The sequence below is a fragment of the Indicator indicator genome, chromosome 9 (genome assembly GCF_027791375.1).
Source record: "Indicator indicator isolate 239-I01 chromosome 9, UM_Iind_1.1, whole genome shotgun sequence".
NCBI classification, from domain to species: domain Eukaryota; kingdom Metazoa; phylum Chordata; class Aves; order Piciformes; family Indicatoridae; genus Indicator; species Indicator indicator.
The window spans coordinates 37,204,510-37,221,043 of NC_072018.1; the positions used below are offsets into that span (position 1 = coordinate 37,204,510).

General features: G+C 46.9%; 1 protein-coding gene across 5 annotated transcripts in view; it reads right to left on the reverse strand.

Moving 5' to 3' along the window:
• The window catches only part of KIDINS220 (kinase D interacting substrate 220), a 61,844-nt gene that overhangs the window by 11,159 nt on the left and 34,151 nt on the right, over nt 1–16,534 (reverse strand). For 3 of the 5 annotated variants that reach the window (XM_054383350.1, XM_054383349.1, XM_054383348.1), the window contains exons 22-24: nt 5,493–5,671; nt 4,052–4,278; nt 201–311 (exon numbers count right to left, since the gene is read on the reverse strand). In XM_054383350.1, coding sequence (XP_054239325.1) covers nt 201–311; nt 4,052–4,278; nt 5,493–5,671 — 517 coding nt within the window. Of the gene's footprint in view, nt 1–196; nt 312–4,051; nt 4,279–5,492; nt 5,672–16,534 lie in introns of all 5 variants that reach the window. The other 2 variants (XM_054383351.1, XM_054383352.1) reach the window with 2 other exon arrangements.

Consider the following 16,534-nt stretch of genomic DNA (forward strand, 5'->3'; position numbering starts at 1 on the left):
GGTTTTCCTCTCTCAGTGATTTCTGATGTTAAACAAAATACATTTTCTGTTGCATGCTAGCAAGACCTTTGCTGCAAGTCTTTGTGCTACAGAGCTTGCACTTGTCTCAAGGAGTGGAGCAGCATTAACAACCTTCATTCCCATCACTCACTCTACTCATTGCCCAGGTTAGCATTTGAATTACCCTTCCAAATACTTACTAGGCCATTGCTCTGATCTCTGCACAAACTCGATTTTAGTGGTGGACGTGAGATGAGATGAGAAGTGCCAGGGTAGTACCTTGGCATGTAAAGGTATGGGGCAAAGAATGGCTATGGGAAAAACAAACAAACAAACAAAAGTGACAACAACAAAAAAAAAAGGGACAAACAATTACACAAATCAAAATGTAAGAACCAAATAAAACTTAGAGCAACACAACACATCCTCTTCATTGAGTTTAATCAAGTGAAACCCAGCAGTTTGTGGGAGCTCTCTTTACTCTTTTGCATTGAGCAGAATTCAGCCCTGCAAGTCCTGCAGCACCAGGAGGTGCTCTGGCAGGGCATGCTGCAGGAACAGAGATGGAGTGGGTGTGGTAGCTACACTCCAACGTCTGTTAGAGCACTACAGAAGGATTCTTTGAGGGTAATTCTGAGGATTTCAGTCTCTCAGACCTGCTAAACCCCCAAATTAGATGGTGAAAGTCACGGTGATTCATGGGAGTGAAGACAACTGCAGCAGAAGGAACCAGATGATGCATGATGGCATCACTATGACTCCCCACATTTGTGGAAACCAACCTGAAGGCTTCGACAAAGAGCAGCTCTCATCAGTCAGAGGAGAGATTTTGAGAGCAGCCAATGGCTGAGCTTTGTTTTGAGGGAAAGATGCCGATGCAGGTTGCTCAATACAAACACTATGGCCGTGGCCAATGTTCATTACCAAAAGACAACAGAAACAGCTTTGAAAAACAGAAATCCTTTGGGTTTTCTCCCCCCCACCCCTCCCAGTTAACTGCAACCCCAATTTCGATACCCAGGTTCCTGTTTATAAAATAAAACTTATTGCAACAAAACACATCCTCTAAGTTGGGTTTAATCAAGTGAAAAATGACTCTGAGCTCTCTTTTTTCTTTGCATGGATCAGAATTCAGTCCAAAGCTCTGGAGTGAGGGGTGCAGAGTTGAGAGCCAAATCACAGGTTTTATAACCAGGCTCCTTTTTAACCTTCTTGACTAATTAAAAAAAAAAGGCACTGTGCAAGTTTCCCAAATCTCAGTGTCAAGGTGTGCAAATTTATTCATGGATTCTATCAACAAATGAGTCTCTCAATAAATGAGAGCTCAGGCTTTTAATTAAGTCCTTTCTAGAAGACAGAGAACTCAAAATTCCAAGGACACCTCCAGCAGAGCTCCAAGATTAAAAGGAGCTGCAGCAACACACAGAATTTCACCTGCTGCCCACTAGCATGAAGCAGACCTCTGCGAGTGTGTGCCCAAGGGTGCAGTTCTGAGCTCCCAGCCTCCCAGCCTGCCTTGTGAACACTTTGTCCTGACCTAGCTGTGGATTTCAGTTAGGTTTTGAAACAAAGGTTTTTCCTCTCCTTGTCAGTTCTCTCTTAAGGCAATGGAACAGAAAGCAGCAGAGCTTAGAGGCTTGAGGAGAGTAGAATTAAAGTGCTTGCTGCCTGCAATTCATTACGCAGGTCTTAAAGCACCCAAACAATGGCTGGGGTCCAGAATTCTGATGTTTCTTCACCTAAGAAACTGCATTACCCCAGCTACTTAGCAACATCCTACTTTGTGTTTCTGCACAAGACAAGATTCTTGGTAGCTGCTGCACCAACCTGAGCACAGAGTGCATCATTTCATGGCTTGATGGCCAATGGGATGGAGGAGCAACATTCACTGAAGCATTCCACTTTGGATTTGTCTAGAAGGACTGAAGAAACCACATTCAGAAGCAGCTGCAAATTGACTTGGAAAATAAAAGCTTCATTCCTGAGGTCCTGAAGTCCCTGCCCATGGCAGGGGGTTGGAACTAGAGGACCTTCAAGGTCCCTTCCAACCCAAACTGCTCTATGCATCTATGAATTCCTCTGTACATCAATTACTTTGATGGCAAAAGATCCAATTTTGAGTCACTTCTGGAAAACAGAAATGGTTCCACATCCTTAACTGCTGGAGGTAGCTCTGGTAGCCTCTTTCACACAATCAGCACCAAAAGTTCTGCTGTTTCACCTCCCCAGGTGCCACAGTGTGCAGTGTAACCCTTGTCCAAATGTGGGAGGGAGGTTTGTGCTGCTGTGAGCAAGCAGGAGAGACAATGCCCAGACTTTCACAGAACCACAGCCTGGGAATGCACTTGAGACAAATAAAACAAGAACAGCTCCTGACTCATCCAAAACTGCTTTGGTAAGGCTTACAGGAGCCAAAACCCATCCAAATTGAAACTGTATCAGCCCATACTTTAAACCTTGTCATGTGCAGCAACACAGAAGCAGAGCTGCAGTTCAACATCTGCTCTAACAAAGCTGAGCTAGCACCACGGTGAAGATGCAGGCAGCAGTGCTGGACCACTTCAAAGTGTCTCTGATCTGAAGTTGCTTTAACTAAAAGAATTCATTGGCACTGTGCTGAGGAGAGAGCAGAAGAATTTTGCAACAGATCACTGACAAAGTTTTGTGCCACATCTACCTTTTTTTCTGCCTTGGCTAACAAACACTGGGTTAGGAGTAACTCCATTTTCTTTGTGGCCTCCTAGGTTAAACATCTACCTATGGCCAAATCTACTTCAAAGTAGAGGCAGAAGTAAGCTGTGACTTCTGACAGCTTTCTACTTCTTTTCCTCTTACTACTGCAGGAAATAAGAAAAAGGGGGAAAGCAAGTTTAAAAACCCACCACACAAAAGTAATTTAGACTCAATCTGACCCTACAGCAATTCATTCAGTTTTCAAGGGTGATAGTTTCTGAGGCCCACCAATGTGTTTTAATTGCAGCTGATCTGAATTTCTTTCAACTAGTGCCACACAGGTTTAGGGAAGAGGTCCCAGAATCATTCTGCCAAGAGACACAAGGGCAGGCAGATGTGTTCTTGGGATGGAGCTCAGCACTGCTGCTTCTTTGGCTTTTAACCAAAGTCACCCAGGGAAAGGCATGATCCCTCCTGCTGCCTGGGAACAGCTTGGTGAACCACCAGGCACACTTCAAGCACAAAAATTAAACCTCTGCAATAGCCTAAAAATTGAGCAGGGTGTCAAAATGTTTCCCTCCTTTTCCCTCTCTGTAATTTGTTTTTCTGATGCAACTCATCAGGTTTCTCCTCCAGAGCACAGTGACTGAGCATTGCTGTGACATTTACCAGCTCTTAGCCTTTTCTCCACCCCTAAACAAAACTTTCAGCCTTTTTTGCATTCCTAAACAGAACTTTTAGACCTTTTTCCATCCCTAAATAAGCTTTCAGCCTTTTCTCCACCCCTAAATAAAACACATTAAGTTTTTTCTCCATTCCTTAACAAACTTTCAGACTTTATTCCACTCCTAAATAAAACTATTAGAACTCTTCTCGATCACTAAATGACACTTTCAGAGTTTTCTCCATCCCTAAATAAAACTTTTGCCTTTTTTTGCATCCCTAAGTGAAACCTTTCTCCATTCCTAAATGAAATTTTAGCCTTTTTTAACCTTTTTTCCATCCCTACCTAAAACTTTTAGCCCTTTTTGTATCCCTAACTGAAAATTTTTTGCATCCCTAAACAGAACTTATAGAACTTTTTCCATCCCTAAATAAGCTTTCAGTCCTTTCTCCATTCCTAAATAAAACATATTCAGTTTTTTTCTCAATTCCTTAGCAAACTTTTAGATTTTACTCCACTCCTAAATAAAACTTTCAGACCTCTTCTCCATCTCTAAATAAAACTTTCAGACCTCTTCTCCCTCTCTAAATGACACTTTCAGACTTTTCTCCACCCCTAAACAAAACCTGCATGGCTCTTCTAGCCCTGTGCAGATGACATCAGCAACATCCCAGGCTAGGGCAGAAGGATGAGGTTTGGCTCTGGATCATTTACCCGATTGTAGAAGGGGTGCTGAGGTCCTGTCATACCACTGTAGTAACTGCTGTGAGGCTGTGGGGACAGGACTCCACTGTTGAAAGGTCCATTGAAAGAGGTTGTAGAAGAGCAGGCTGAGGAAGGTTGGCTGAACAGGGATGTTGCTCTAGCAGGTGCCTCATGTAAAGGCAGTGTGGGGTAAGGAAGGCCTCCAATATTCATCTGGTCTCTTGCAGCACGAACATCTGAAAAATCAAGAGGGATCTGGCTTGAAATACCTGGAAAAATTTGATCTTTTTTTGCCAGTTCCTTACAGTCCATTTCTGGGTGTTCAACTCCAACCACAGCTCATCAACAGAATCACAGAAACCATCAGATGGAGTTCAACCATTAATACTCTGCATACTACTGCCCAGTCAACTCCCCAGTGTTATTCTATGGCTGTGGCTGCCTCCTGCCTGGGGGTGTTGAAGGCCAGGCTGGATGAGGCCTTGAGCAGCTGAGTCTAGCTGAGAGGTGCCCCTGCCCATGGTGGGGATGTTGGAGTAGATCACAGAATCATAGAGTGGTCTGGGTTGGAAGGGACCTCCAAAGCTCAGCCAGTCCACCCCCTGCAGTCAGCAGGGACATCCTCCACTAGATCAGGTTGTCCAGAGCCCTCTTGAGCCTCACACCTTGAACGTCTCCAGGGATGGGCCTCAATCACCTCCCTGGGCAACCTGCTGCAGGGTTCCACTAACCCATGGTAAAGAACTTCTTCCTAATCTACATCTCCTCTTCTCTAGTTTGAAGCCATTGCTCCTCATCCTGTCACTGCAGGCCCTTGTGCACAGTCCCTCTCCATCCTTTGTGCAGGCCCCCTCCAGCTACTGGAAGGTCATTATTAGGTCTCCTTGAAGCCTTCTCTTTCCCAGGCTGATGAGCCCTGAGTCCCTTCCAACCTGAGCCATTCCAGGATTCCAGGACTCTGAAGGTCTGGACTCGATGATCCATTCCTGATTCTGTGGAACATGTGAACCACAAGGATGATTAGGGGACTTGAAGAGAGACTGAGAGCCCTGGGGCTGTTTAGTCTGGAGGAGAGAAGGCTGAGAGGGGATCTGATCAATGTCTATCAATAGCTGAGGGATGGGGGGCAAGGCTCTTTTTGGTGGTGTGCACTAATAAGAAACAACAGGTTCAGGCTTGAACATAGAAGGTTTCAGCTCAACATGAGGAGAAACTTCTTTACAGTGAGGCTGCTGGAGCCCTGGAGCAGGCTATCCAGAGAGGCTGTTCCATCCTCTGGAAGCTCTCCAAACCCACCTGGATGCATTCCTGTGTGGACTCCCCTGGGTGATCCTGCTTTGGCAGGGGGTTGGACTGGATGATCTCTGGAGATCCCTTCCAACCTCTAATGTTGGTACTCTGATCCAGACCTAGGTAACGTGCAGAGCTGCCCCAGCTGGAGAGCACTCACCTGCAATGATTTCCCGCAGCTTGGGGTCCAGGTTGACAGTGCAGGGCAGGAAGGTTCTGACGTCCCTGGCAACCAGCACAGGGGTTCGTGAGGACAGGAACACCTCAAAGTTCCGGATGTCTCCATCGATTTCAAGCAGGGGCTCCACATCTTTAGTGGTGGGAATGTTCTTGGAAATTCTGGGGAGGGAACAGAAGAGTTAGTTCAGAAACCACAGTGTGTACAGACTTCCATTTGGGGTGTTCTAGGCTGAAGCCCTGGCAGCCTTTCCCTCGTTCTGCAGGCAAAGGAGGGAGCCCATACAGATCTGCCCTGAGCAGAAGGCCTGAGTTAGCATTCCTGATGTGCAAAACCTAATGGCACGGTTCTGGAAAAGCTCAAAGCCCTGCAGAAGACTAAGATCAGGGCAGGAATCGACAGAGCAGTGACACCAAACCCAAAGCAGGCCCAAGAGAGACCTTAGAGCAACCTTCAAGTACCTGAAGGGGCTCCAGGAGAGCTGGGGAGGTACTTGCAACAAGGGTTGGGAGTGACAGGATGAGAGACAATGGCTTTGAGCTGGGAGAGGGGAGATGGAGACTGCAAACTGGAGATGAGGAAGAAATTCTTGTCAGTGAGGGTGGGGGGACACTGGAACAGGTTGCCCAGGGAGGCTGTGGCTGCCTCCTTCCTGGAGGTGTTCAAGGCCAGGCTGGATGAGGCCTTGAGCAGCTGAGTGTAGCTGAGAGGTGTCCCTGCCCATGGCTGGGGATTGGAACTGGATGACCTTTAAGGTCCCCTCCAACCCAAGCCATTCTGTGATTCCGTGACAGTTCTAACTCCCCCAGTCTGGCTGTGCCTGAGTGACATTTTCCCTGCAGCAGAACCTCCCAGCCAGATCAGCTCATTTCACAATTTGTTAGCTTTGGAACAGCAATGATCTTTTATTTTTATTTTCAGATCCTCCAGAATAAATAGAACTTTATGTAGCATGGGATTAGTGAAGAGACAAGAGTGGCAGATTTACACAGGGGATTTAGCACTTAATGTTAGGAGAAACAGAAGAGTTGAGGAGCAGTGCTGGCCTTGGAAGACTGGGTAGCTCTTTTACACTAAAGTAGTTTTTTTTTTTAACATTAAAATGCATTTTTAAGTGTCTGTTAATCCTTCAATCTCATCTTTTAGGGTAGTTTCACCCCACACTAAAAGCAGAACAAACTAAGTGCTGTCAATTTCACCAAGAAACACCTGAATGGACCATGGACCTCCCAGCCTGAGGACACTGCTATGATGCTCTGCTGCCAGAAGCAGCATCTACAAAGAAATTTATTCACAGGAAAGGAAGATGGAACAGAGCTAAAGCAGCAAAGCAAGTGGAGACTCTTTTGCCCAAGGCCCTACTCCCATAACTCATTGTGAGCAGTCAACTGCATGGCAGCAGGATGGCTGCTTCTAAGGAGGCTTCACAGGCTCCAGCCTGAAGAGAACCTTGACACCCAGGAGAAGACCAGTTTCAAGGAATGGGAACAGTGTATTCTCCAAAGGGTGGCTACAGAAATCCAAGAGGAGAGAAAAGTCCTCACAGCAAGGAGTCAGTGGTCAAAAGGAAGAAAACCAACACAAGCACTTTAGGGCAGGGATTGTCCTCCTGTGATCAGCAGTCCTGAGGGCACACCTTGAGTGTTGGGTTCAGTTTTGGGCTCCTTACTCCACTGAGGGGCAGCAGCAGGTCCAGAGGAGGGCAACAAAGCTGGGGAAGGGTCTGGAGAAGAGGGCTGGGGAGGAGCAGCTGAGGAAGCTGGGGGGCTTTGGGGTGGAGAAGAGGAGGCTAAGGGAGACCTCATTGCTCTCTACAGCTCTCTACAGGAGGTTAGAGGCAGATGGGGACTGGGCTTTGCTCCCTAGTCTCAGGTGATAGGAGAGGAAACAGCCTGAAATGTGTCAGGGAAGGGTTCAGGTTGGAGAGGAGGAAAAATGTCTTTGGTGCAAGAGTGATCAGGGATTGGCACAGGCTGCCCAGGGAGTCCCCATGCTGGAGTCCCCATGCCTGGAGATGTTCAGCAAGGTGTGGCCATGGCACCTGGGGCCACGATTTGGTGGCCATGGTGGGGTTGGGCTGATGTTGCTCTCAGAGGCCTTTTCCAATCTTAATGATTCCATGAGTCTATGATCTGAGAATTGCACACTTTCACTCATATTGAGCTACCTACCTCAGGTTCTTCTATTTTGCCCTCTACAAAACTATGACTAAACTGACAGGAAATGTTTTTATCTAAACATCAGAACTGTAAAATAGCCCAAACCCACTCATGCACAGCTCAGTTATTTACTGTGAGGATCCCAGACAAGGGTTCACTGTGAGAGACTGCTACAAACACCTACAAGCATGACAGACAGGCCTGATCATCTCTCCTGGGAAAAAAGGCTGAGAGCCCTGGGGCTGTTTAGTCTGGAGAAGAGAAGGCTGAGAGGGGATCTGATCCACGTCTATCAATATCTGAGGGGTGGGGGGCAGAAAGGGGCCAGGCTTTGTTCAGTGGTGTCCTGTGACAGGACAAGAGGCAATTGTGGCAGGACAGAAAGTGGAACCCAGGAGGTTCCACCTCAACATGAGGAGAAACTTCTTTGGTGTGAAGGCTGCTGGAGGCCTGGAGCAGGCTTCCCAGAGAGGTTGTGGAGTCTCCTTCTCTGGAGACTTTCCAGCCTCACCTGGATGTGTTCTGTGTGCCCTGCCCTGGGTGCCCCTGCTCTGGGAGGGGAGTTGGACTGGATGATCTCCAGAGGTCCCTTCCAACCCCTGCTACCATTCTGTGATTCTATGAATTTTTGAAATGAAAATTAATCACAGAATGGTTTGGGTTGGAAGGGACCTCCAAAGCTCAGCCAGTCCAAGCCCCCTGCACTCAGCAGGGACATCTTCTACTAGAGCAGGTTGCTCACAGCCTTCTCCAGCCTGATCTTGAATATCTTCAAGGATGGAGCCTCAACCACCTCCCTGGGCAGCCTGTTGCAGTGTTCCAGCAGCCTCCTGGGACAGAACCTGTTCCTCACATCCAATCTCAATCTGCTCTGCTCTAAATCTGAAGTCACTTTGGAAGTCAGGGACTGAAGAGTTAAACGGTGGCCTACTTCAACACTTCAACCTAGAAAATAAGAAGCCAAAAGGAGAATGTGACATAGATTTAAATAAAACACCCAGCTGATGAATCACATGAAACAAATTAGCTGAATTTTAATGCCAGCTCTACTTAAGCCTGAAAGCAAACCCTGTTTTGAATGTCCTGAACAAAGCCCCTCTTCAGAAGCCCGCTGCTGGTGTGCAGATTGAAGTCTCTATTTGAGCCTCCTGAGCTCAATGTCTTCAACTCTGCCTTTGAAAGAAATATTTATGGAAATTATAATCTTTTGGCAAAGAGCCATCACCAAAATCACATGTGCCTGGACTCCTCAGATAAAATAATAATGAAAGGTTAGAGCAGAAAGCACTTCAGGAGTTACTTTGACTCAAATAAAGGCACACAGAGCCAAAAATAAAGCTCTGGACACCCTACTCTAAGCCTGGGGCTGGATTTTCCTCACCCAGAAGAATTATTCTGGAAATCAGAAACAGAAAAAAACCTGTCAGAGTCTTTGCTTCCACGATAAACCTGGGAGGGTGCAGATGCCTCCTCCATGAAGGTGTTCAAGGCCAGGCTGGATGAGGCCTTGAGCACCCTGGGCTGGTGGGAGGTGTCCCTGCCCATGGCAGGGGGGCTAGAACTAGATGAGCTTCAAGGTCCCTTCCAACCCAAACCCCTCCCTCCTAAGGAGAAAGTGGCATTGACAGAAGAAGACCTTAAGCATTCAGGTCACTATGCCACACATCAAAAACTGGGGGTGGGATTAATCCACACTCTGGATATGACTTAAGCTGAATTCCAACATTGAGAGAATATTTTTGGCTTTTTCCTCAAATATTCAAAATTTCATATAATTGTTGGCTTGGAAAAGACCTCCAAGCTCATACAGTCAACCAGCAACCCAACCCCACCATGGCCACTGAACCATAGCCCCAAGTGCCATGGCCACACCTTTCTGGAACATCTCTAGGCATGGGGACTCCACCACCTCCCTGGGCAGCCTGTGCCAATCCTTGATCACTCTTGCAGCAAATAGTTCCTCCTCTCCAACCTAACCCTCCCCTGGCGCATTCCAGGCCATTTTCTCTCCTTCTATTACCTGAGGGCAGAGCCCAACCCTCACCTCACTGCAGCCTCCTCTCAGGAGCTGTAGAGAGCAATGAGGTCTCCCCTCAGCCTCCTCCACACTAAACACTCCCAGCTCAAAGTGTGCCCTCAGGAGTGCTGAGCACAGGAGAACAATCCCTGCCCTACTCCTGCTGCCCACACCAGGCCAGGCTGCTGGTGGCCTTCTTAGCCCACTGGGTTCACCCTGGCTCATCTTCACCTGGCTGTCATCTAGCGCCCCCAAGTCTTCAGAGCCCTCCCCAGCTTGGCTGCCCTTCTCTGGACCCTCAAAGTCTTCTCTTGTCTGAAGGCAGGAACAAGAAGCCATCCCACAGCCAACAGTAAAGCATAAGGGAAGCAAGGTTTTATTTTAATAAAGAGCAAAGTAAAAAAGTAGAAAGCTGCAGCTTGATGGATTTATCCAGACCCAAATGAGAGCCCCCTCAGTGCATATTAAGCAGTACAGAGACTGCTCTGAACAGATGCAGCAGCTATTTAAAACCTCCTTTTACTGGAGGTACTCAGCAAAGCTTGCTCTGCAAAGCTGCCTCTCTCCAGGTACCAGCAGATAAAGCAGCACTTCAGAGGGATCCTGCTTTGGATCACTGCAGAAAGAAGAACCACTTCCATCCTTCAAAGATTGGTATTTATTGAGCTGATCTCCCACACTCAGTTTCATGGTGTCCTGGGACAGGACAAGGGGCAAGGGACACAAACTGGAACCCAGGAGGTTCCACCTCAGCATAAGGAGAAACTTCTTTGGTATGAGGCTGCTGGAGCCCTGGAGCAGGCTGCCCAGAGAGGTTACGGAGTCTCCTTCTCTGAAGACTTTCCAGCCCTACCTGGATGTGTTCTGTGTGCCCCTGCCCTGGGTGCCCCTGATCAGGCAGGGGGTTGGACTGGATGATCTCCAGAGGTCCCTTCCAACCCTGTGATGGTTTGAAACTGTCTTTTTAATTTTTCCTTGCAAAGTTCAGAACAGAGAAAGTGAAAGAATGTAAATAGGTCACTATTGGGTGTAAGAAAGCAAAATAACGATTGTTCTAAACACTTCCATTGGATAGATAGAAATGTTTAAGAACTATTACCCAAAACAAAGTAGGCACTCTGCACATTCTGCGTTCGGCAGTGGGGGCAGTTGCTGGGCTGTCTGGCTGCTGTTTCTTCTTCTCTTCTGGCTGAAGATAACACACTGACCTTGGCAGCTAAGTTAACAACTTTCTGCTTAACTAACTCTGCTTCTCTGTCCAGGGGGGTCTGGGGGGAAGCTCCTGGGAGAGGGAGGCCCCCTTTGGCAGGGTCCCCTTGGGGGGAAGCAAAGGGAGATCGATTGTGCTTTTTCTGTTGATTGTATATATTTGTGAATGTTGTGAATTTTGTATATTTGTACATATTCATTGCATTTCATTGTAGATTTTAGACTCTGCTTGTAAATACAGCCTTCATTTGCTTCCAGACTGAGCTAGCCTGGTTATTGTTGGTGGGGGGGGAATTTCAGCTCACACCGACACACTTTTTATTTTTGGCGCTCCAACTCGGGGCTCGATTGCTTGTGATTTATTTCTGCTCAGATTAGGAAGCAAAATGAAGCTGTTTTGGATTTTGAGTAATTTTATTTCCTCTGTTATCAGTGTGATTGTCTACAGATGGGCCGTTTCCTGCATGATAGACAAGATTGTGAGATATGTGGCATATAAGTCATTTCTTTGGGTTAAGAACAAGTTACTGAATGTTGGTGAATTCTGTTATGGTCTTATTGGGCTAAGAAGCTATGGTAACTCAACTATGGATCTGCTAGCAGACACATATGAGTTTGTTACTCCTCTTACAACTACAGAGGGTCTTTGGAACCAGTGGTACCTTAGATATCTTGTACTAGCCTTAATCTTAATTTTGTTGCTTCTTGGAATAATCATATGGCTACTGATAGCACTGTATCAAGAAAGACATAAGGCTACTTGCTCTTCCAACTCTGCTGTGAATGTGAAAACCAAGCCAGTAAATTTGGTGGCCACTGTAACCAGAAAGCGTAAAGGAGATGCAGATGCTGCAGGAGATGGTGCAGATGGAGATGAGGGTCCTTCTACTCAGGGTCCCTCTGTTAAGAAAGATCCTTCTGATGAGGAAGAGAGGGTTAGCCTTAAAACTCTGGTAGACCTCTTGAGACCCCACATGGATGATGGAAATGTAGGTCAGGATGTAGACCCTGGTAGATTAGCAACTGCTGGTAGTGCCTCTGAACTCAAAGAAATTCAACGGAGGATTAAAATAGGATTATGGGGACAGCGACCTCAGGATGATGATGATGATGATGATGAGGATGACATACAGTCAGCTAATGCACCCAGACAGGAAATTAGACATGTGAGGAAGGATTACATCAGAGGAGATAATGAGCCAGTCCTGTCTTGGCTAGCCAGGTGTTTTGATATGGGAGCCCCAGCATTGGTGGTAGGTGACAAGTCGGCCTCTCAGTTGGGGATGCTCTCAAAGGATACAGGCATAGACAGGCATCTAGGCAAGTGCATTGGTAAAGTTTCTCTGTGGGCACGCCTCCTACTGGCAGTCTCGCTGAGGTACCCCAGCAGAGATGATTTACCATGGAACCCTAAGCCTTGGACCACAATAGCTGAGGGAATCAAGCGTCTGAGAGAGTTTGCTGTGAGAGAAGTAATGTATGGAGATCATAAGACTCTGAATCCTGATGAAATTCCTGTTGGAACAGGCCTTGCCAAAAAGCTCATTAAGCTTGCTCCTCCTAATTATGCTACTATTCTGGCAAGCAGGATTGTGGCAAGAAATTATGGTGGAGCACCTCCTACTGTTGGCCATTTCACTGACCAAATGAGGCAATTGGAGGATAGTCTTGCACGTACTTCTTTGGTTTCAGCCATTGAAACTCTGTCTGGAGAAATAAAGAATTGCATGAAAGAGCTGAAGGAGGAACTTAAAACCTCCATATCCAACTTGATGAAGGGGGATGATTCTAATTCCTCTTCCTCCAGATGGATACAAGTTTCAGCTGTTAGGAACAGACGTGCTCCAAGGAGGCCATTCCAAAATAGGTCAAACCAAAACAGACAGCAGAGGCAATCACGTGGCAGTATCTGGATAACTCTGCGTGATCAGTTTGGTGAGAACATGAACAGATGGGATGGTCAACCAACTTCTGATCTTTTCAAGAGGTTACGAGAGCTGCAGAGGGGCAGATCCCGAGGTAGCAATACCAGGAAGGTAGCTGTCGCTTCCTCAGTTTCCCAGAACAACTCTGATAGCTCCAACAGTGATCCTAATTCTGGTGCTGGACGTTGTGCCGGCTGTACATGTGGAGGTAATCCCCACCATTAGGGGTGCCCTGCCTTCCGCCAGGGGGAGGTAAGGGATAATGGAGATAACAGAATCTATTGGGATGTGTACATCCAGTGGCCTGGCACTTCAAAATTTCAGAAGTACAGGGCCTTGGTTGACACAGGAGCTCAGTGCACCATAATACCATCAAATTATCAAGGGGGAGAATCTATAACTATTCAAGGAGTCACTGGTGGATCTCAAGAGTTGTTTAAGATAGAGGTTGATATAAGTTTAACTGGGAAGCAGTGGAAGAAACATACTATTGTAACAGGACCTAATGCACCTTGTATTTTGGGAATTGACTTTCTGAGAGAAGGGCGTTTTAAAGACCCTAAGGGTTACAAATGGGCTTTTGGAATAGCAACTGTAGAAATTGATGGAGGAAAATTGAAGTTGTCCATTAGACCTGAGCTTTCAGATGAATCTGCAGTTGTGGGACAACATGAGATAGAGGATGTAAAGCTGCCGGTTGCTTCTCAAACTGTGCATCACAGACAATACAGAACCAACCGTGACTCTTTGGTGCCCATCCAAAACTTGATTCGTCAATTGGAGAGTCAGAAGGTCATCAGCAAAACTCATTCACCTTTCAACAGTCCAATCTGGCCTGTGCGAAAGCAGAATGGAGAGTGGCGTCTGACAGTTGATTTCCGTGCCTTGAATGAAGTAACTCCACCCATGAGTGCAGCTGTACCAGACATGATGGAACTCCAATATGAGCTGGAATCCAAGCAGGCCAAATGGTATGCTACCATAGACATTGCTAATGCTTTCTTCTCTATTCCCATAGCAGAGGAATGCAGGCCTCAGTTTGCTTTCACCTGGAGAGGCATTCAGTACACATTCAATCGTTTGCCCCAGGGGTGGATTCACAGTTCAACCATCTGCCATGCAGTGATCCATGATGCTTTGGAGAAAGGTGGAGCTCCAGAACACATTCAGTTCATCGATGACATCATCGTCTGGGGTGAGACTGCTGAAGAAGTCTTCGAGAAAGGTAACAAAATCATTGACATTCTCTTGCAAGCTGGTTTCGCTATCAAGCGAGACAAGGTGAAAGGACCTGCCAGAGAAATCCAGTTTCTGGGAGTGCGGTGGCAAGATGGTCGCCGTCACATCCCAATGGATGTGATAAACAGAGTCTCCACCATGGCAAATCCCATCAACAAGAAAGAAACTCTGCGTTTCTTAGGCATAGTGGGATTTTGGAGACTGCACATTCCTGGATACAGTCAGATTGTGAAACCTCTCTATGATGTGACTCAAAAGAGAAACAGTTTCCAATGGGGTCCTGAGCAACAAGCAGCCTTTGACCAGATCAAGCGAGAGGTAGTCCAAGCGATGGGTCTGGGACCTGTCCGAACCGGTCCAGACATTAAGAACATTCTGTACACGGCCGCGAGTGACAATGGTCCAACCTGGTGCTTATGGCAAAGAGCTCCAGGGGAGACACGAGGACGTCCTCTTGGTTTCTGGGGTCGTGGCTACAGAGGCTCAGAGGCAAACTACACTCCAACAGAGAAAGAGATTTTGGCTGCTTATGAAGGAGTGAAAGCTGCTTCTGAAGTGATCGGAACTGAGTCACAACTTCTTCTAGCTCCTAGATTGCCAGTTCTGAATTGGATGTTCAAAGGCAAAGGTTCTTCACCACATCATGCAACAGATGCTACCTGGTCTAAGTGGATGGCTCTGATAACACAGAGAGCTCGAATGGGAAATCTCGAAAGGCCTGGTTTGGTGGAGGTGATCACAAACTGGCCAGAAGGCACAAGCTGTGCAAAACCTCCAGAGGAGAGAGTAACTCGTGCTGAGGAAGCTCCTCCTTACAGTGATCTGTCTGATGATGAAAAGAGATATGCTTTGTTCACAGACGGTTCCTGTCGTCTTGTTGGGAACAAGCGAAGGTGGAAATCTGCAGTGTGGAGCCCAACGCGCAGAGTTGCAGAAGCGAGAGATGGAGAAGGAGAATCCAGTCAATTCGCAGAGGTAAAAGCTGTTCAGCTAGCTCTTAACATAGCTGAACGTGAGAGATGGCCAAAGCTTTATCTCTACACCGACTCATGGATGGTAGCCAATGCCTTGTGGGGTTGGCTGAAAGACTGGAAGAAGAATGGCTGGCAGAGGAAAGGAAAGCCTATCTGGGCTGCAGATCTGTGGCAAGACATTGCTGCTCGCATTGAGAGAATCCCAGTGAAAGTGAGACACATCGATGCTCACATTCCTAAGAGCAAAGCTACAGAGGAACAACAACACAACCATCAGGCAGATCGAGCTGCAAGAGTTTCCCAAGTGGACACAAACTCTGATCTTGATCCTGATCTTGACTGGAAACACCGAGGTGAGCTGTTCTTAGCTCGGTGGGCCCATGACTCGTCAGGACATCAAGGCAGAGATGCAACCTACCGATGGGCTCGTGACAGATCCATTGACATTTCCATGGATGCTATCACACAAGTCATCCATGACTGTGACATTTGTGCTGCTATTAAGCAGGCAAAGCGGATCAAGCCCTTGTGGTACGGTGACCGATGGTCCAAGTACAAGTATGGTGAAGCCTGGCAGATTGACTACATCACTCTACCTCGTTCTCCATCTGGTAAGCAGTATGTGCTGACTATGGTAGAGGCAAGCACTGGATGGCTGGAAACTTATCCAGTTCCTCATGCAACTGCACGTAACACCATTCTTGGTCTGGAAAGACAAATCCTGTGGAGACACGGAACTCCAGAGAGGATTGAGTCGGACAACGGAACTCATTTCAAGAACAATCTTGTAAAAAACTGGGCCAAAGAGCACGGCATCGAGTGGATATTCCACATTCCCTACTATGCACCAGCTGCAGGGAAGATCGAACGCTACAACGGTTTGCTGAAAACCACTCTCAAAGCCATGGGGGGTGGATCTTTGAAAAACTGGGAGAAACATTTAGCACAAGCAACCTGGTTAGTGAATAGCAGATGTTCAGTGAATCGAGCTGGACCTGCCCAATCAGATTTGTTGCGAAAGGAAGAAGGTGATAGAGTTCCTGTTATCAGAGAAAAGAATCTGTTAGGCAAAACTGTTTGGGTATTTTCTCCTTCAGGAGAGGCCAAACCTGTCCGAGGGGTGGTTTCTGCTGAAGGTCCTGGTCACACCTATTGGGTGATGCAAGAAAATGGTGAAATTCAGTGTATTCCACAAAGAAATCTAACTTTGGCTGAGAGAGGTTAAATTCAGAGTGTTGTGCAGATACAGCATCGCGCCCAAGAGGAGAGTTCATGAGATCTACGGTGCACGAACCCTGAGAGCCCTGAGTCACCTGAGAGTCCCTGTTCCTTTCTTCGCTCCATCTGCGAGGAAACAAGCTGTTTGCTGTTTTTCCTGTGATTTGACTCTTTTGAATCATCTACATCTGAAATAGCCGGAATGGACTATGGTCTTTATTCACCTATTGTTGTAGATATTATTTTAGATTAGATAAATGATAGTAGCAGCCAATGGAATTGT